This window comes from Hermetia illucens, chromosome 6 (genome assembly GCF_905115235.1).
Source record: "Hermetia illucens chromosome 6, iHerIll2.2.curated.20191125, whole genome shotgun sequence".
NCBI lineage: Eukaryota > Metazoa > Arthropoda > Insecta > Diptera > Stratiomyidae > Hermetia > Hermetia illucens.
In genome coordinates this window covers 56,854,231-56,876,348 of record NC_051854.1, presented here as the reverse complement: position 1 = coordinate 56,876,348, position 22,118 = coordinate 56,854,231, and the positions used below count along the sequence as shown (strand labels likewise).

Genomic DNA, 22,118 nt, shown 5'->3' with positions numbered 1-22,118 from the left:
TGATGTCGATATCGTCAGCATACGCCAGTAGTTGGGTGGACTTAAAGAGAATCGTACCCCTTGCATTTACCTCAGCATCATGGATCACTTTCTCCATCGGTGATACCGAGATGAAAATTGTGCTTTTCGATGACACCACGATATATTACCTCTTTTCTGTCTTCCAAGCAATATTTTAAAATCATCGGGGGCAATTAGCTCAACAGTACAATAGTTTGAGTTGCCGAACCAGTAATGTTATGTTTTCTCTCTGCATGCCACGTTCCTTGCAAAAGGCACAATATTTGCTACGAGCAAATATTGGCTTAACATATAGACTGGCCACCCCCGTAGACCCAGCACTTGGAAACTATGGGTCGGAACCACCATTCCCTGAAACCTCCAAATGTTCCTCGGGGTTAATAACGGGAGTCAGTTTCTACACTCTGAAGGTGTGACTCCAACCATGAAGTTGGCTACCGTCGCGGTACGTTGTTTCCTCTACCTCTTTCTTACCCACAAGACAGTGCAATTTTATTATTTCAAGATGAATGCGGATTCGAGGCAGGAAATAACTGTTTTACCCCCTCTATGCCTTGCACCGTCTCATTGAATATATTCTTGTTATCATTTTTCGAACCAAGTTCGATAAATATCAATGTCAACTCGAATCTATCAGGTAAATTTGACATCTATCCCAATATGGAGAATTTGTACAAAATATCTCCATTGTTCAGCTTGATTAGAAGAGCCGTTGGCCATAGCTTACCCTCCCTTTTCTTTTGATACTGCTAATGCTATTGTAGTTGATTGTAGCTTTGCATTTTTTGTACAACTTATGCTATTTTTGTTTTATTTTTATCTTTTTTCAACGCTCTTAAGACAGTTTGGCTATCATATATATTTTTACCTCGTCTTCTTTTATCAGTTGTCGGTACCGCGTTTTGCACTACTCGACTTATCTTCACCAGTTTTCCATAAGTTTCAATGCTATTTGTTAAGATTCAGAGGTTCCCCATCTCCATTATACCATTTTTAACGTCCTTGGAGATATTATCGTGACAATCTTCATTTATTTTAAGTCCGCTGCGCACTTGTTGAGCACCTTCTTTTCCTTTGGTCTCGTGATCCGGATGAGGTTCATCTACTTTGGTGAGAAAACTTGTGCCACATTTTCTCGCATATCTTTTCCCGACCTAAGACTTCAAAGGATCTCTCCCAGCCTGTAAGCTTTGAGGGCTCGTTTCGTCTTTACTTCTTTGTTCCAAAGAAGCCTTTTATTCAAAATAACTCCCAGATATTTCACTTCTTCGGAGAGCTAGAGAACTCTGTCCTGCATCTATGGAAAGCCAAGACTATTCAGTTTCCTCCATCTTGTAATTCATACTATGGTGGTTTTATTTGGATTTACTGAAATCCCATGCTTGAGGCACCAACTATTATCAAATCAACGGCGCTTTGTATATTTCTAAATACCGTTGACGTGTATTGGCATACTTTGTAGTTCGTATGGTGATAAGTCCATCAACATGCTCCACCAAAGTGGCGATAGCATACCTCCTTGGGGCCAACGTTTCGTTACTTCTGTTGCAGAGAGCGGGCAACATCCGCTGCATCACACAACAATCTCTCCGTGAGTATTGCACAGATCCACTTAATTAAAGTTTCATCGACACTCTCTTGCAGCATCACAATAGTTTTGGAAAGACGCAGAATCAAAGGCCTCTTCAATGTCCACGAATAGCCCCATTGCGTACTCATCTTTTAGAGCTACGCCCTTTATCTGTGAATCCAAAGAATGAAGAGCAGACCAAAAGGACTTTCCACGGTGGTGATAATGTTGATGTTCATTTAATTAATACGAGGTTCTCATGAACGACGCTCAACCAGTCTCTCCAGACGTTTCAGCTTTGCCCTGTCAAAATTATTTCCATGAGATGCCAGTCTGATGTATTAAGATTGCTACCCACTCCTAATCGTTTATCCAGGATCATCATCTGCCAGGTGTTAATTGACTTGGTTCTGAATTAAAGATGTATCGTTTCCAAACAGCAATTTAACGTTGTGCATTCCTCCCTCTTGATTGGGATTTGGGAATTTTAGTGGGACAATTTGTATCTATCGGTATCGGTAACTTTCCATATGCTGCTTCCATATAATACATAGCACAGAGAGAAATTCGGCGTGAAATAAACTTAGCTTAATGTTGGTGTTGAGATAGCGCGACAGCGGGCGATATAAGCTTTGATGTCCTACTGAGACAACGCTTCCTAGATTTCCGATTAAAGCTTTGTGATGCATATGCTCGACAAACTAGTGACTTGTAATGAATAATGCGTTCGATATATCTACAGAATAGAGCAAGTTCTTTGATGTCTGCAGAGTTTCAACGTAAAAGAAGAACATTTTTAACCACGAGGGAGTATATATATATGTTAAATCAAACCCAAACCGGGTCACTTTATCAGCGGGAGAAGCAGAAAATGCGGGTTTCATAGGAAATCCGGATGAGCTGCGCAGTAAACCATTGGAATCGAGAGACTAAATTCTCTCCGGAGCAACAACTCCTGTAGCCCAAAAATAAGGAAGAAGATAAGAGAAAAAAAATAAAACCCCGAAGATGAATTGGTTCTGCGATTTTTAGCATGGAGTAAAGATAGCCCAAACAATAGTAACTAAAACATACGTCAGTTCGCAGTCCTGACTTTATACTCCGTTTTCGATTTTCGGCTACGGTCATGGATATTTGTGTGTGTTTAAAGCTGATGAGATAGCACCGTGAGTCTACTTAAGGCCTAAGTGTTGGAACTATGGTTTCCGCAAGAGGGCTCGGCATTCTATCCGTAAATCAGGATGAATAAAAACATTCATCATCATCAACGGCGCAACAACCGGTATCTGGTCTAGGCCTACCTTAATAAGGAACTCCAGACATCCCGGTTTTGCGCCGAGGTCCACCAATTCGATATCCCTAAGCTAATAAAAACATTACCCCATAATAAATGTCATACCGTAAACAAAAAGAGTTGGAGTAGGTATACTTTCGAGGAGAACTGAGGAACCTGGTAGACATCTGACAAAGTAGACAGTAGAAAATCGGGGGGATGAAGTAGACAACCACAAAAATAAAACGAGAAAAAGATCAGGGTCTAAGCATTTCTTTGATTTCTAGAAAAATGTCGTAACGTCTTCAAGATCAGTTGAGTTTATGCTGGTGAATATATTGAACATATGTGATTTACTTTTTGCTGAACATCTGTACAACTGCACACGCATGTAAACCGATTTTCAGTTTTCGTATTGGTCTTTCTGTTGCCAGCATCCTTGTTAGCTTTAGAAACTTTTCAGAATGCTGCCCACAACACTGAATCTAAATATACAATCAGTCCAAGATATCGAATCAAAGCTACTGAGATTTCCTACTAATAAAGGTCGGGAATCAAGCACATACTGTACATGGACATTGTACTTCAATCACCGGGAGTAACCCTCGACCGCAGCTTCTAAACATGCAACTTTTCAGTTTCAAAAAGTTCATATTAAGGAAAATATCAGTTGTCGCCACTAGTGCCTAGTGAAAATCCAGATGCAGAATTCAACAGTCCTTAATGGAATAATACTACTAGTCTAGAGAATAGAGTAAGGCTGAAGAATTGACAAACAATACGATTTGAAATTTTCTTCAAATCATAGAGCTTAAAAATGGTTCCCAAACAATCAGAGGTTCACAAAGTCTCCACGACGAAATTGGATCCAACTTTTTGGAAATCAAAAAATATCATATGAGAGTTACCGGCGACTCTAAACTAGATGAAAATGGTCCGAAAATACCAATAAGACTCTTTTATTTTAGAACTATAAAAGTCAGTTATATTTCCAAGAGATAGGCCGTAAAGATTTTCTATGGGTTCTCGTAGAGAGAGCGTTAAGAAAGCACGTTTCAGTCTCTACTGAAAACAAAAAGGCTGGTTGGAATCGCGTAGTTTAGACATTCAGGGTTTTTATGGGATTCTGGAAGTCTTGAGTGTGAATCCATTTGGGGTCGTACTGTTCTAATAGAATTGTCGAATCATTTTTATTGCAGCGACCTCTTCAATTATGTAAAATCGACGAAAATTTAATTTAAAACTAGGTATAGTTTCATTCGGGGCATAGGCCACCCTTTAGACTATGGTTCACCATCCGTTTAGTAACAGTGTCAAATGTTGGTTGCTTACTTCTCGTCAAATCACAGAAAAAACATGATTCCGAACCATTTTCATGAAAAATTTGCCAAGGTTTACGTCCTAGTTGACCAGGGAAGGTGATATTTTTAGATTAAGAGTACCTTCAGTTCTCTTACTTTAATATCAGATCAATTGAAGAGAAAGTATCCTATATGCCGGGTTTAAAAATTAATAAAAACAGAGAAGCTGGGAAAACAGCTGAGACCCTCGTGGCACCATCGTGACCCTAACTGGCAGTTAAGTTAAGGGTCACGAGCCATCCTGAACCAAACAATAGATAACTTTTTTCAAAAACCGTGCCGCCTCACCCATGGTCGAAGTATTATTATAGTAGTAGTAGAGTCGAAATAGTTGTTTCCCGCGATTGGAGGTATCAGCGACAATCAACACACTCCTTCTCCTAGGCGTTTTCCCATTTCCCTTGCTACCCGATCGAATCTCTAGTCGGATACCATTTGAGTCTGGTGCAAGTCGGCAATAAGCTTCTAAGTTTCCAGCATTAAGATCAGGGTCAGAATTCGAGGAAAAGAGGCTCAACTATCTCCAGCCTAACATCACCAGTACATAGCTAAGAAAAATAACATTTTCACTCAAATTTGACATAACTAGACCTAGAGAAAATAACAGGCCAACAACATCACTGATATATTCTAAATATAAATGAAACGTAAAGAAAATCGGGAGAATCACAATACCAAACACAAAGGCCTGACGAGAGGGCGATTGGGAAGGGGGGATTCCCCCCGGGCCCGGAATAAAATTTCCATGGAAAACGGGATTTTATGGAGACCCGCGTAATTTCTCCCCCAGACTCGTATAACTTTCACCTCGGACCCCATTTTCGGCACAATTTTCACCCCGGGTCCCGACTTTCTCTCTAAGGCCCTGCACACACAATGTACAGTGTAGGCCTAGTGATGTTGAAAATTGTTCCTTTTATTATTATATTATATGCACTAAGCCTAACGGGAAAAACGCGAAGATGGCAGGAATCTTTTAGGCCTGGAGTATTTTCAAAATTTTAACCAAATAAAGGGATAATATGGGGCCAAATAACTTTCACCTCGGATCCGAACTTTCGGTTTAATTTTTACCCCTCGGCGTCTACCTTGGGCGTGAATACCGGTAGAATCCTTATCATAAATCAATCAAACAGTTTTTCTGAAACAGCACCAAATATGCTGGACTTCAGCACAATATTTGGCTCGGCTTCAAAAAAATTATTTATATTTAGCCCCAGACCAATTGTGTAGTACCAAATGATTTTCTGTAATATACTCAAATTATATCCTCTAATAACCTTGCAATAATTTCAAAACTTTTTTTCCTTGTTTTTAGGGTCGGGATAAGCAATTTGTCGTTCAATTACCCGAAGAGGAGCGTATAGCATGGCTTTGGGCAATCATTATAGCGTACGCAGTACCTGAAATCGGAACCATGATCCGTTCAGTTCGTATTTGGTTTTTCAAAACTAGCGTCGCTCCCACGTCGTCACACTTCTTTTTTGTCACACTTATGGAAACTTTACATGTAACCGGACTAGCTTTACTAATGCTCATCGTCCTGCCAGAATTGGATGCTATCCAAGGAGCCATGTTAACTAATTGTGTATGTTTCGTTCCTGGACTTTTTGGACTGTTTGCCAGAACTTCAAAGGAAAGCAAACGTGCCGTCAAGTCAATTATCGATATTGTGGCAGTAGCAGCACAAGTTACCGGATTTGTTGTATGGCCACTGCTCGAAAATCGGCCGATATTGTGGTTGATTCCAGTCGCAACTATATGTACGTCCTGTGGATGGTGGGAGAACTATGTTTGTCAGCAATCTTCTTTTGGACTTGTTAGAGCAATGGGACGTGTTAAAGAGGAGATGAAATACAACAGATACTTCATTAATATGTTTATGCCTGTATGGAAGATAATGTTATTCGTTTGTCTGACAATGCTTTGCCTTTGGTTCCGTGGAGACGATCCTGCCAGCTTATTCGGGCTTTTTGGTACTGCATTTGGAGACCACAAAATCACAATCGAGGAAGTTTCTGTAGCAGCTCAACAAAACCTTCCCGATCTGATAAACGCTGCCCAAGTAGGAGACTCAGTAGACATCGATGCCGATTACAACACTGTTGTCTATGTCCTTTTGATCGAAATTTTGGCCGCCTATTGCTGTTATATTTTCGGAAAATTTGCTTGCAAGATTTTGATTCAAGGATTCAGTTATGCTTTCCCGGTCAACCTAACGATCCCTGTCGTTGTGTCTTTCCTTATTGCCGCTTGTGGCATCCGAAGTGGTGATCCTTGTTTCTTCCACGGTGTAATTCCTGACTATTTGTTCTTCGAAAGTCCACCCGTGTTCCGTTTGGGAGATTTTATTACCCGCCAAATGGCTTGGGCTTGGCTTTTGTGGCTATTATCGCAAACCTGGATAACGTTGCATATCTGGACGCCGAAATGTGAACGTTTGGCCACCACCGAGAAATTGTTTGTTAGTCCAATGTATACCGGAATCTTGATTGATCAGTCGATGGCTTTAAACCGCAGAAGAGATGATCAGGCAGATGTAAAAACAGAGGTAAGGAATCTTACTCTGTTTGATAAAAGATTTCTTATCAACTTTTTTCTTTTCAGGATCTTACGGAAATCGAGAAGGAAAAGGGTGACGAATATTATGAGACCATTTCAGTTCACACCGATGGATCAGCAATTCAGAAGTCAAATGTTAAGTCTTCGGATCACATCACTCGGATCTACTCATGCGCTACCATGTGGCATGAAACGAAGGACGAAATGATGGAGTTCTTGAAAAGTATCATGCGATTGGATGAAGATCAATGTGCTCGGCGTGTAGCTCAAAAATATTTGCGTATCGTTGATCCTGATTACTATGAGTTTGAAAGTAAGTATAATTGCATGAGAACCGCAGAACCACTGATTTATTATCTCTTTTGCTAGCCCACATTTTCTTCGATGACGCCTTCGAAATTTCGGACCACAGTGATACTGATATGCAAGTGAACAGATTCGTCAAATTGCTAGTGGCCACAATTGATGAAGCAGCCTCTGATATCCATCAAACAACAATTCGTCTTAGACCACCTAAAAAGTATCCAACTCCTTACGGAGGTCGTTTAGTGTGGACTCTTCCGGGCAAGACGAAAATGATTGCTCACCTTAAAGATAAGGACAGGATTAGGCATCGTAAACGCTGGTCTCAGGTCATGTACATGTACTACTTGCTCGGTCATAGACTCATAGAACTTCCGATATCGGTCGATCGGAAGGACGTCATTGCTCAGAACACTTACCTGTTAACCCTCGATGGGGATATTGATTTCAAACCAAGTGCCGTAACCCTTCTTATTGATTTGATGAAAAAGAATAAAAATTTGGGAGCAGCTTGCGGACGCATTCACCCGGTTGGCTCAGGTCCTATGGTGTGGTATCAGCTTTTCGAATATGCTATTGGACATTGGCTGCAAAAGGCAACGGAACATATGATTGGATGCGTACTTTGTAGTCCTGGATGTTTCTCACTTTTCCGTGGAAAGGCTCTTATGGATGACAATGTTATGAAAAAATATACGACACGATCAGATCAAGCTCGGCATTACGTACAATACGATCAGGGAGAAGATCGTTGGCTGTGTACGCTTTTGCTTCAAAGAGGCTATCGTGTAGAATACTCAGCTGCATCAGATGCCTATACTCACTGCCCTGAAGGTTTCAACGAGTTCTATAACCAACGTAGAAGATGGGTCCCGTCCACCATTGCTAATATCATGGATTTGCTTCAAGATTATAAACGCACGATCAAAATTAACGACAATATATCATTCCTGTATATTTGCTACCAGATGATGTTAATGGGTGGTACTATTCTGGGACCTGGGACAATTTTCCTTATGTTGTGCGGTGCCTTCGTCGCAGCCTTCCGAATGTCGAATTGGACAGCTTTCCATTACAATATTGTCCCGATCTTTTTCTTCATGTTTGTGTGTTTCACTTGTAAGTCTAATATACAGCTGCTGGTTGCACAGATCCTTTCGACAGCATACGCTTTAATTATGATGGCTGTAATCGTCGGTACTGCCCTTCAGTTAGGTGAGGACGGTATAGGCAGTCCGTCAGCCATTTTCTTGATAGCAATGACGAGCTCGTTCTTCATAGCGGCGTGTCTGCATCCGCAGGAGTTTTGGTGTATTACAGCAGGGATGATTTATTTGTTGTCTATTCCATCTATGTACTTGTTGCTTATCTTGTACTCCATTATTAACCTGAACGTTGTATCTTGGGGAACACGAGAAGTTGTCGCGAAGAAAACGAAGAAAGAAATGGAGGCTGAGAAAAAAGCTGCTGAGGAAGCTGCCAAAAAGGCCAAGCAAAAGAGTTTACTTGGCTTCCTCCAGAACGGAATCGGAGACAATGGCGATGAGGACGGTGCAATCGAGGTTTCGCTTGCTGGACTTTTCAGATGCATCATTTGTACTCATGGAAAAACTAGCGACGAGAAAGTCCAACTTACTCATATTGCTGATTCGCTTGGATCTATTCAGAAACGTTTGGAGAATTTGGAACGAACTCTTGATCCACATGGACATGCTAATCATCACCGTAGAAGGACAACTTCCGGTGGTTCAAAGGAGCATACTCTTGGTTCGGTGGCGGAAGATGACGAATCTGAGTCGGAATCTGAATCGTCTACTGAACATCATGAAGAACGTGATCATTTGACCAACCCATTCTGGATTGAAGATGTTGAATTGCGCAAGGGTGAGGTTGATTTCTTGTCGAGTGCTGAAATTCAGTTCTGGAAGGATCTTTTGGATAAATATTTGTTCCCGATCGATCAGGATAAGGATGAACAGGTGAGATATTTAGGAACGTTTTACTTAAAGATTAGGATCAAATAAAAAATCAACTATAGAGAATAGAACGGTAATTGAAACATGGACAATGCCAGAAAATTATCCAAAATGGTTCCGCAAGCTCAAAAAATTATCCGAGGATGCTGAATTTATTCGGATAACAATAAGGATATGCGTAGATTTTATAAAGATAAACACATTTGGACGGTATACATAGTTTCCTGGTATTATCTATAATTTTAGTTCTAAGTTAATTTAACCGCCCATTTCAATGTTCCGGAGAGTAAGTACCCAAGTGCAAACAAATGGGACTCTATCGCAAACAGCGCCACGCTGCACAAAACCATCATTACAGGATCACAGCGTACTAAATCAAATGTTTATAGGCAAGAATTGCGGTCGATCTTAAAGAACTACGAAACTCATCGGTCTTTGCATTCTTTATGATAAATGCATTGTTCGTATTGATTGTGTTCCTTCTGCAATTGAATAAGGATAATATACACGTAAAATGGCCCTTCGGTGTTAAGACGAATATCACGTATGACGAAGCGACTCAAGAGGTGAATATCATTCCAAATGGGATCTCAATAGTTAGTTCGACCTCATCAACACTTTTATTCATCTATGCCGGATAAATTGCAACCGATGTGATTTTTTATGTTTTATTTTTTATTTTTTTACCTTTCATTTCGATTTTTAGGCTTGTAAAGGATAACGTAAGGTACTTGATGATAGCATAACGCTTTGTAGTATAGTCGTTAAGTTTTCCTAGACGATACTATTCGAGATCCCAGATGTATATTAGACTTTACTAACATTTGTTTTTATTTTTTTTTCTTTCATTTAAACGCTTTTTTGCAAACAAACAAAAAATCAAAAACAATTTGCCGGTACGTTGCGCAATTAACAACAATGCTGACCGCAAAATAAACCAACTTTCTACTGCCCCACAAAAAAAACATTCAAATTTTTCGAAATCCAAAACCTTTGAAAAAACTCCAAACCAAAAAAAAAAACAAATAGGAACGCATCGCACGAGATTTAATCGAATTGAGGAACAAATCAGTTTTCGCGTTTTTCATGTTCAACGCACTGTTCGTGTTGATTGTGTTTTTGTTGCAGCTGAACAAAGACAAGTTGCATATCATATGGCCTCTGGGCGTCAAGACGAATATTACATACATTGAAGAAACGTCTGAGGTTGATATCAATTTATTTTTTTTTTAAATTTATTTATTTAAATTTTTCTTCTTCTATTTATTTGTTTATTTATGTTCATACTGGAGGTATATAATTTTCTGTTAAATGTTTGTTTTTATAACACAATTTTTGGTTTCTTCAATCACCCCCTAAAACCAAGTTATTAAATCTAATGTGTAAGTCGGTGCACACGATATAGATACTGTTCAAGATAAAAGTAGGGAAAAAATTTCGTTAGAAAAATTATTACATCCCTTCATTCTAAACAACCTGAATCAGTCCGTCAGTTATCTCCGATACTTTAAGATACGACTTTGAACTAGGGATCTGCGAAACATCAGATTAGTAGGTGATGTGATATCACATCTCGGCAGCCCATATTATCAAATATTACTTATCACTAGGGTGATATTTGGTTTACATTTCACACATTCGTAACGTAGAATTTAATGCAGTGCTAAATATGTAATTAATGAAGGACGGGTTTTCCAATGCAACCGTAGAGAAAAAGCAAATTTTCAATATGCTAAATTAAATTGTTTTCATATGCAAACAGCAGGGAATCGTGATTTTTGCGAACCAGTAGCGGCCTACTTTGTGCAGTAAAGGTTATCACATACAAACCTGGAATTGTTTTTCCCGACCAAAGGAACAAGCGCTAAGGTATTCGCCAGCGATAGTCGGCACCAACACACAACACCTGCCACTCGTACTGGCACGACGGTGTGATGTATTGGACGATACATTACAATAGTACTTATCACCAGGCTATTAACATTACCACTTCTCTACTGGCTAATGTAGGGGTGATACTAAGTTACGCTGTGTTGTAAAGTTATGTTGTGATGTTCGGTGAAATTAATGTGATATCTCTGTACAATCTTTCATAAGAGAATCCTTCTATATATTTCTGGCTGTTCCAGAAGTATTAAGAATTGTTTTGAAGCGACTTTCATCCCGAAACTAGTTGCAGATACAAGGGCCATTTGGAAAGTTGACAGAACTAGAATAATAACTAGATGTTCTTAATATTGTCAGAAACTATACTAGATCTACCCAAACCCAGGGGTGTATCTACTAGCCAGTACGGGAAGGTGGGTCGAGTACTTAATACTTCTGTTTGTCACAGGCCAAGTAAGTCTAATGAATTTGAGGTTGCCGAAATGAGACGTTGACGGTTAGACTGCAAAATAACAAAAGAGAAAAACACAAATTGCAAGTACTGAGGTGACCAATTGGTTAATCCAAAGGTCACCTTGTGTGAAGAAAAGATCTCGGCGGATTTCTTTCAATCCTCAGTTGTTCCCGAAGTGCGGCTTTGCCTTGGTTTCCCATGGACTTACATTCTTAACAAATCAAGCGCAACAGGGGGAGGGAAGGCCCTCAAACCAAAAAGGTGTTTCAGCTTACAGTAGAACATTTAATTTCTGTTAAGAAAACGGAACAAACATTTCCATAACCAACCATCCAGACGAATGCCAGCTCTCTGCCTCTCTCTCCAGAAACTAAACATTCAAGCATTAATTTATGCGGTGGACTCACCGTGCAGAGCTATTTATTTAAGTTCTTTCAACTACTCTCACTGTTAACTTCTTGAAAGCTCATAGCAAGCCTTTATAATATTAAGATAATTGCAAACCTGCTTTTCTCAAACTAAATTCTCGGGATGTAGACTCATCCCGCTTGGCCTCGAAGTGCTGGTCACGATCTACGATCTATCTAGTAGATATGAAGTTGTGCTTCCACCAATCCTTCGAGAACGCACGATTCCTTCTTCACTACACACCTTTTTGCTTACCCATACATGTGCGCTTACAGCAGTATGAGTAGATCATATCAACTATAATCAATTTCTGGGTATATTTTCCGGCACTGATCACTACTCCCAGCTATTCAGTAGTCGGTTTCGAGATGACCATATGCAGACCAATTTCAATTTGATAGTGTTTTTTTTCCTTGCTTCTTCTCTTTCGGCAAAATTAAATCCTCAATTAAGGCTTCACGATTTTTAGTGTTTCCGATGCGTAGACTTTCACACCTTCCGAGTAATTCTGATGCACTTCCTACATCTACCTATCATAAGAGTAACCCTTCACCAGACTTTCTTGCTACCCACGAAGGCCAGTCAACATGTTTTCGCTGTCAATTCAATGGTAGTGTTAAAAGCATTTCTCACGTCCCCCACTTGTTAGAAATGGTTGAACCTCTTTCCAAGTCCATAATAACAATCCAAGTCCATAATAATAATAATCGAAGCTATGGCCGAGACAAACTTCTACAAGTACCTAGGAATTCTGCAAGGAACCAATGCTCGAGTTGGTGATCTGCAGGACGCTCTGCTGTCCGAATTCTTGCGATGTGTGAAGCTGGTACTGAAATCGCATCTCTCGGGGAAGAATAATATAAGCACATCGAATGTATTCGCTATACATCACTGGCTTATGGAAAACGTTCAGCGGCGGATACGGACTACTATGTCCAAATTCTGAATACATCATCCAAACTATGCCTTAGAGAGTATGAACCTACCTCGTGACATCAGAGGTAGAGGTGTGGTTGACGTGGCGGCACAACATCCAGCCAAGTCGAATCGCTGCGCGCTCATATTTACAGCAAAGAACAGGCGAGTCTTTTGCATGCGGCTGTCTCCACTTCACTTGAAGGATCGATCTTTCAATCCTCTGAGTGGGATGAAGTCAGACCAAGAGCGGATCGATGAATGAAAGTAATGCACGGTAAACACGTGAATTGTGTTTGGCAGCCATTTGTGGATTTGCATTTGTCGAACAGGTGGCTGTGTGCTAGCAAGCTCTTTGCTGAGACGGAGGGGTTCATGTGTGCCATTCAGGATGGCGCGGTTGCCACCCGAGCTTATAAAAAGCTCATAATAAAAGAGCTGATGGAGAACGACCAGTGCCGAATGTGTGGTTCGGCGTTAGAGACGTTGGACCATCTCATTTCGGACTGCACTGTTATGGTACCGTTGCAATACACAAACATCAAAACATTGCAATCAATCATGGACTGATCACGGGAACATGTCCGGTCTACCGATATGAGCCACAAGCAGTACTTGATAGTTCTGCTTACAGCATGTGTTGGGACTGGCAAATTCTAACTTATCGTCATACTCCACACAACAAGTATGACGTACTGTGATTTGACAAGACGGATCGCTTCGCGTAAATTATTGATGTTGCTATCCCTCTTAAAAGCAACATCGAACGGAAATACGTGGATAAGAAGGTGGACTATGAGCCACTGGCTCGGGAAATCAAAGAAATTTGGCGTCTCGAGAGGGTGCTTGTAATTCCCATAATACTATCAGCTACAGGTATTGATAATAGGGAGCTCCGCTGTATACTTTTACTTCCTTACAGATTTCTCTCCGATACAGTGAGTGATATTAACGCCAACATAAGTCACTAATCACTGTTAGTTCCTTCCCCATGTGTAGAATATTCCACAGGAGGAACGGGGAAAAAGTTCTTTCAAGGTTGATGAAATGCAAGTGAAGCGAAGATCTCACACAATAATCCGCAGAGTACAGATAAATTCAAAGCGGAAGTCAGTCTACACTTCCAAGGAGTTTTTTTCATGGTTTCCGGGATTCTTTCAGAGAGTACGAAAATATCCTGCACACATTAAATTCGAAACCCGACAATGATGAATTATATTAATCGGAATCGCCTGAACCTTGTGTGCACTACAAGGAAGAAGTGGCTTCTCAACATTAGTGCCGCCATTAAGTAGATGACGGGCTTAGGACCACTATGCCCCCAAACAAAATTAGTAAGCAGCCTTTTCAAAGTAACCTGTGTACAGAACGAAGATGTGAGGATATTCGGTGCCCTGCACCCATGAGTTTACCAGAATAGGCTATTCCAAGGAATATACAAATTGATGTTTCGCCTTGCCCTACTTCAAGTAGTCTCGATTTCTCAACATCTTCATCAGTTTATTGATCCTTTTCCAAACCCATTTCCGACGAGGAAACTAGTTTCCCCAGTCGACGACGAAGATAAGGCTAACCATATTTCCGAAATCCATTACCTTTGTACCAAGCGTAACTAGCGCACTCCATATTCTATACTTGAACGATCTGCACTATTCGGTTTGGATATTGACGGGAGGTTTGGCTAGAGAATCCAGTTAATCTCTTGGAGTATGCAGTGGAAGTTCATCAATTTCGCCACTTCTTCTTGCAGTTGGTCCTGCACTGGTGTGTCTAAACGCACCAGCACGGCTTGGCCTTACGGAGGAGTGAAAGGTTTGCTAGCAGGCTAGTTATGGAGAGTTCGTCAAACAGTGTTGATTCTACTGAAGAACGAGACGGTCACCCATTTAGCCTGGTATCTATACTGAAAACTGGGGGGCCACGCCAGTATGAGGTCCCCAGAATCCTTTAAAAGGAGCACAGGACTTGGGACAAATGCCTATCAACTGTACCCATTCATTAGTGCTTATATACGTCTCTGCAGAGAAAAGTTGCACGCGGTACCTTCGTCGCAGGGTTTCTTCTTCATTGTAAATGGTTCACATTGAAAAAATATATCAAATGTGCCTTTTAACTAGGGATGGACTACCAGTTTCATTCAAGGTATTAGATTTAGTTAATCAGATGTACAGATGTAGAATTGAGTAGCAAATTTCGATAGGGATAGGGATAGGGGGGATAGGGAGCCAGGTGTAATAATTTTTCTAACGTCATACAACCATATCAAGTAGATATGTAGAAGATATTTATTTAGAGAACTTTCTAGACAGTTTCTATATCGTCTTACTAAAGGTTGGTGTGGTTTAACACCTTCCCCTTCTTAATGTTCGTCATACATATCCTGTTTTTTTCATGTATCAGTTGAAAAGTGAAACCTTCTTTGGTTAACAATATTAATGACCAGTGGTAAGAAATGGGTCCCTCTCCCATATGTAAAACGACATGGTACTGGTATATATTTTATAAAAAAGCTGAAATTATACAAACTTTATTTTATCAATTCCTTCTGGATAACCTCCCCCTGGAAAGCCATTACTGAAACCCAAGGTTCGACTAATTTCATGGTTTGAATTTTCTTCTTTTTAATGGAGTGAAACAAGAATGTCGACTAATCGTTCCGAAATGATGATATCACACTACGGTTATAGTGATATTCTATCCAATGTGGTGGTCTATCTCTACTTCAAACTTCCTCTTCTTGATTTAAGGATGAGTTTCTTCTTCGAAAAAGGGTACTATGTACAAAGCTTATTTCGTTTAATGCATGAACTCATCGTTAATCTCTGCTAACAAGCTTGGCTTTTTCATAAACACCCTCTAACAATCACATATCCACCTGTTCAGTGATTAACCCATAAAACCAATTAATAAACTCTACTATACAACTAATCCTTGTGATAAATCTTCCCATATATAGGTCCACATTACCAAGGAATATTTGCAACTTGAACCCATCGGTCTCGTGTTTGTGTTCTTCTTTGCATTGATTTTAGTAATTCAGTTCGTGGCTATGTTGTTCCATCGTTTTGGAACCATTTCACATATTCTTGCGTCAACCGAATTGAATTTGTGCTTCAACAAAAAGTCAGAAGATCTTTCACAGGATGCCCTGATAGATAAGGTAAGTTATCATAGAATATATGTCGTTCAATTCTCTCTTATTTCCGCTTAAATACACGCTGTAAAAGGACATTCCTTTTTCAGTATTATGGATAGGATAAACAAGAATCCTCCTTCCCTCAACCTGAGAGAGCGAGGTCTATCAAGTCCCTATGTTAGTTCAAAGAAAAATCAAAATTGTTTGTTTGTTAAAGAAGATGTTTTTCGAGGTAGCCCTGGAAGTATTTTTCTTCTGCCGATTTTTTCAATTTTTTGTAGCATTTGGAAGACAAAAACCCGATTTTTGCTAAAAACAAATTAAAACTATTAATATTTAAAAAAAAAAAAACCAAAATCCCCCATGTATACCTAGAGAATTATGTGAAGTACTGAGCAATATTTCAAAACGATTGGTACATAAGATTTTGAGTTATGACGTACACGGACTTCATAAATATCAAGTTTCAAAAAAGCGATTTAAAGTTTTGCACATTGAAAGACCCCACCTGGAGTAACAGAAGTTCAAATGTTCATAACTTCGTCAATTTTACTTCGTTCAACTTGAAATTTTGACAAAATATTCTTGAGATATTATGCATTTATTTATATATATATAGCAATGAATATCGCTACGAATATCGCAAGATGATCTTGCAAATAAGTAGCCGCCGACAAGCAGAACGTTTCCATTTTCGTTCGTCTTCCCTAGCCTATTCTTCCGCTTCTGGGGGAGTAAACCTCCTTAGTAAATCCGTAATCCGGGGTGAAGGAATCGACGCCCCTATCGAATGAATTGCAATGACGTTACACTTTATTTCAGCGGCTCCCCTCCAAATACCTTCGCTACCTTTGGAGTTAACCATGGGGCATTACAACATTGGGGCTCTGTTGCGGGGCTGACTGGTTTCCCATTCCTTGTGGGAATAAAATTGGGGACTTTTTTTAAATTCTTTAGATGGGACCCCACGGGCACGAAGACAGTACCCAACACCATTAAGAATCGCTCAACAACACCAGAGCGGCTGTTCGCCCTTGAACGTTTTAGCGGTTATGCCGTCAACCACCAGGGACGGGAGACCTAGGCGTCGTATGGTTTGCACGAACTAGGCAACAAATTTTCAACGAAGTTTCACTTGAACTCGGTGTGGAGTCATCAACTTACCGAACTGAACAAAGGAGCAACACGAATACTCCACCTGTAAGACATTCCATGAAACCCAGTAATCAGGAGAAGCTTAGTAACTGGGGATGTTGACCTAATTTATAATGAGGCTTTGACCGCATAGCTGTCCGGATTGCTGAGTGGTTAGAGCACAAAGCTTTCGTACGGAAGGTCGCGGTTCAAATCTCACTGGCGGTAGTAAGATTTGTATCGTGATTTGACGTCGGATATCAGTCGAATCAGCTGTGAATGAGTACTTGAGTCAAATCGGGGTAATAATCTCAGGCGAGCGCAAGGCTGACCACATTGCCTCCTATAGGGTATTATAATCCTGCAGTGTACCGTTACGGTCTTGAATGAAGTGCTCTAACATACTTCAAGGCCCTGCTCCAATTGGATTGTTGCGCCAGCGATTATTATTATTTGACCGCATTCCAGGTCGCATTCACAGAATATGCTGAGATTCTCCCAGACGCTAGGCCAACGATCCCAAAACTAAAGTTTACTTCGGCAACTGCTAACATCATTGCTCCCGTTAACAGAATTTTGGTTGATCTTTTGACTAGTGAGATTACTGCGACAGAGATTTATAGCCTAGTCTACGGTGTAGCTGCCACCTTTATTCGTCTCCATAATCAACAACTTAGAGCGAATAACAGAATACGCGTAGGAGGAATTTACCGTTCTGGGTATTTCGACTCAACAAAAGGGTCGAAAAGTTGAGAAAGGAGATTGGTCACGTCACGCAAGCACTTCTTGGAAATCCATCACCAAGAGTGCACAGATGCGTTGCTAACATCATTGGAAACTACTATCTGTCCAATGATATGCCAATCGAAGAAATCCTCAAGGTGCTGTAGCAGAAACTTGCGGTATGCTCCAATCGCATCCGTAGGTATCAGAAAAACTTTCAGCGAAGGACAGACAACACCTTGTTCTTCCAAAATCAAGGGGGATTCTATAAAAATCTCACTAACTCAGGCCGTGAAAATAACCTCGATCTGGATCAGGCAGAAGACTTCTGGAGAAGTGTTTAGAGCGAACCCAGTCGTTGCAATTTAGAAGCAGCGTGGCTCCCACACCTTATGCGTTCATACGAGGCCCTCCCCGAAATGGACATTCCTTGCATAACTAAAGCTGACGTAGAAGCAGCCCTTGAAAAGGTAGGTAATTGGAAAGCACCAGGAGTTGATAAGATTCACAACCTCTGACTGAAGCGGTTCAAAAGCACTCACAGGGTATTGGCAAATCGTTTTAATAAGATGATTGTCGATCTGAAATTAGTTCTAAAATTTTTCATCAAGGGGATAACTTTTTTCATCTCCAACAGAGTGCCGAACAGGGTGCCTCTTGCCTTTCGAAATATCGACCACCATCCTACCATCTACAAGGTCTTCACTTCAATTTTGTGCGGGAACAGCTCAAAACATCTTAATGTTCATAAATTGATAGCTGAGGAGCAAATAGGATGCGCAAAAAACTCCCGAGGCTGTAAAGAATAGCTTATAATCGTACGGTCGCTGTAAAGCAGGCTGTCCAACAAAAACGAAATATCTCGACAGCCTAAATCGATTATAAATCAGCCTTTGGCTCCATATCGCACTCGTAGTTACTACAAGTGTTACGCTTGTACAAATCAACCCGAAAGTGGTTCTTCTCCTGAGATCAGTGATGAAGAATTGGAGCACGAAGCTATCGGTATCCTCACAAACATCAGGAGAGATACCAATCAGATGTGGCTTTTTCCAAGGCGACTCTCTAAGCCCAGTGGTTTTGTTTGGCTTTGAATCCACTATCGCATCTTTTGCATGAAAGCAAATATGGGTTCCAAGTCAAGCATGCCATATTGTCGAAATGTACATTAAGTCATTTGATGTACATTGACATCATTAAATTGTATGCCAAAGACGAGAACCAACTTCGCTCCTTGCTGGACATCACCATCCAGTTCAGCAGGGATATCGGCATGCATTTGGGTTTGGAAAAATGTCGCGTAAAAACAATTGTTCGGGGAAAACAGACCGACAACGAAGGATACAGACAAAATAACATCCGAATTGAGGGTATGGATTCGGACGACGTCTACAAATACCTCGGCATATTGCAAGCAACAACACCTGCTGTGGCAATAATCAAATCTAAGTTGCTGGGGGAATTTGAACGGCGTCTGGATCTTGTCCTTAAAACTGAGCTGTACGGGAAAAATAAAATCATGGCAATCAACACCTTCGCCATTCCCGTCCTTCTATACACTTTCGGTGTAATACAGTGGAGTAATACGGATTTAGAATCTGTCAATAGACGGGTAAGGGTAGTTTTTGCAAACAACAACATGTACAATAGAGCTGCCGAAAAATTGAGGATCATCATCCCACGTCATCAGGGAGGAAGGGGGTACTTGATTTGAGAACATTGCACTACAATCAAGTGCATTTTCTTCGTGAGTTTTCTTCGAGAAACAATCCTCTAGCCAAATACATCAGGCTACCGTCATGGCGGATAATAAATTATCTCCTTTAAACTTGAGAAGCAGAGGATGGGATTCCATGTCGACTGTTACTTCCGTCTAACAGAAGATCGACATGTGGAAAAAGAAACCCATTCACGGAGGTCATATCAAAAATTTGTTGTTGCCAGGCATTGACATCGAAGCCTCCAACAAATGGTTGACTAATGGTGTACTTTTCTATGAGATCGAAGCATTCCTAACTTCAATTCAGGATGCTTCGCTCCCAAAAAAAATTACAAACGGTACATCCTTCACGACTCCTCAATCAACTCCAGTTGTAGGTTATGCAACTGTGAAGAGGACATCATCCAGCACATAACATCTGCGTGCAGGATGTTGAGCAGTATCAAGTACACCAATCGGCATAACTCCGTCTGCAAAATTCTCCATCAAAACCTTGCGTTGAAGTATAACTTAGTGGAAACCTACCATCCTTATTATAAGTATACTCCGCAGAGAATCTTAGAAAATGATCTGGTCAAACTACTGTGGGATCACACTAATGCAACCGAACACAGTGTAAATCACAACAGGCCCGAACTAGTTCTGCTTCTCAAGAAAAAACTAGCGTGCTTCATAATCGATGTAACCGTACCGTTGGACCGAAACACTGTTGAAAAACACCAAGAAAAAATCCGGAACCACCGTCCTTTAGCGGACGATATGAAACAGACTTGGAGACTACAAAAGATCGAAGTAGTCCCAGTGGTAATTTCAGAATTTGCATAAAGCGCTGAAAATGTTCAATCAGGGCTGGACTATACATGGAGATGCAAACAGCGGTTATTCTATAGTGTGCTATAGTCCGAAGAGTTCTGTCCGGTAACAATCTGACCCAACGGGCTTCAGCCTTGATTTGTACTGTCTTTCATTTAATATTCATGTCTCTGTAGTAGAGAATCACCGCGTCATTGCTTGAAGTGTTTGCGACAATCGGGATGTAACAATACATTTTCGCATGGTCGCACACACTTTGCGTTAAAACGCATCATCGCTGTGATGCGGGTCTTTGGATGTTGCCTTCAGCCCATCCCTAGGTAGGTCGCCCCTTGGTCCGGTTTGGCGGGTAGAGGGTCTGTGGGTTTTTTATAAATTGTACAAAGCTTTAAATACCTCCCTCCCCTCGGCCAGTTTAAAAAATTGGTCAAAATCCATGCCATGCCACAATTTTCTTTGACTACTCAAAGATCCTATGATTTTAAACATGTCAATAATCCTCCTGCGCCAAATTTTCCCAGATACTAATAAAAAAAAATTTTAACATGTGCTCCTAACTTACAGCACGCTGTGGAAATTGTTAAAAATCTACAAAGGCTTCAAGGTATCGATGAAGATTACGACAATGATTCTGGAAGCGGTCCAGATCGAATCGCTCGACGAAAAACTATCCAAAACTTGGAAAAAGCTAGACAGCCCCGACGACAAATTGGAACCTTGGACGTGGCTTTCAAGAAACGTTTCCTCAAGCTTACGGCCGATGAGAATAATCCAGGTTTGATATTATCTTCTTTACCTAGTAGCTAAGAACTATAAAAATAAATTCCTGCAGCTACACCTATACTAACGAGACGTCTAACCATGCGGCGAGAAACAATCCGAGCCTTAGAAGTCCGAAAGAACTCAGTAATGGCCGAACGAAGGAAGTCGCAAATGAAAACGCTCGGTGCAAACAACGAATATGGAATATCAGCAGTGAATATGGTATATCTTTGTTCTCTGAACCTTCCAGTTTTACCTAACACTGTCGGAAATTTTACCAAACCTTTATTCTTCCTACTTTAATTAGATTAACAATAACGTCAATGCACCACCACGGAAGCCGCGCACTTCAAACGCTGGTATCAACATCAAGGATGTGTTCAACACAAATGGCACAGTTGGAGGTCAGATAAATCAAGGATACGAGCATGTTGCCGAAGAGGATGATAGAAACTCACTTCACTTGACCCCAAGGAATCACCAGGTCTCCTGGGAGAATCAATCGAACCGACTGTAAACTAGTGTTTTCATTTTTTACTCAATCTATTTCTTTTTTATTTCTAAATTAAGTACATGTTATTTAAAGCGATAGCGAACAAAACCATTAAATACTCAAATTAGTTTTTAGTCTTTCCGGACAACAACTTTTTTTATTTTGTGAATAAAAAATATGCGAAAAGTATTTTTTTTACTATTTTCCACAATATTTCGACTATACTGTGATCACAACCTTTTTCCTAAATCTGCTTGTTTATAGAGATTTCGACCCTAAATTGTTAATCTTGTTTCGCAAATTGAATTAAGTTAGCCTCCGGGAAACCGTAGCGACCTTAACGTAACAGGCGCCTAGACCTTTTCGGGGTATTTTCGTCATAACTGTGAGGAAACCAGCGGCAGTATAAACCACTTTAATGCGGCTCTAGAGGACTTATGTTTTAAGGGATCTGATGAATTGCCTCTACCCTGGACGAAGGACTTGTGACTGTCTGTTGAATATTGTTCTGATTGAATGATTGGGATAGAGTAAATCTTCTCAAAGAGGAATCTACGCATCTGATAATCTACAGACATCTGTCGTCGTTTAGTCGTTACCCAGGAGT

The 22,118-nt window shown here is 40.5% G+C and overlaps 1 protein-coding gene across 2 annotated transcripts in view; it reads left to right on the top strand.

Annotated features, from left to right (window-relative positions):
* The window catches only part of LOC119658848 (chitin synthase chs-2), a 49,388-nt gene extending 27,688 nt beyond the window's left edge, over nucleotides 1–21,700 (top strand). Inside the window, exons 4-11 of one of the 2 annotated variants that reach the window (XM_038066597.1) lie at nucleotides 5,544–6,776; nucleotides 6,833–7,100; nucleotides 7,157–9,069; nucleotides 10,096–10,272; nucleotides 15,687–15,890; nucleotides 20,821–21,031; nucleotides 21,089–21,240; nucleotides 21,326–21,700. In XM_038066597.1, coding sequence (XP_037922525.1) covers nucleotides 5,544–6,776; nucleotides 6,833–7,100; nucleotides 7,157–9,069; nucleotides 10,096–10,272; nucleotides 15,687–15,890; nucleotides 20,821–21,031; nucleotides 21,089–21,240; nucleotides 21,326–21,535 — 4,368 coding nt within the window. In that variant the 3' untranslated portion in view covers nucleotides 21,536–21,700. Of the gene's footprint in view, nucleotides 1–5,543; nucleotides 6,777–6,832; nucleotides 7,101–7,156; nucleotides 9,070–9,455; nucleotides 9,633–10,095; nucleotides 10,273–15,686; nucleotides 15,891–20,820; nucleotides 21,032–21,088; nucleotides 21,241–21,325 lie in introns of both variants that reach the window. The other variant, XM_038066596.1, reaches the window with a different exon arrangement.
* The last annotated feature ends 418 nt before the right edge of the window (nucleotides 21,701–22,118 follow it).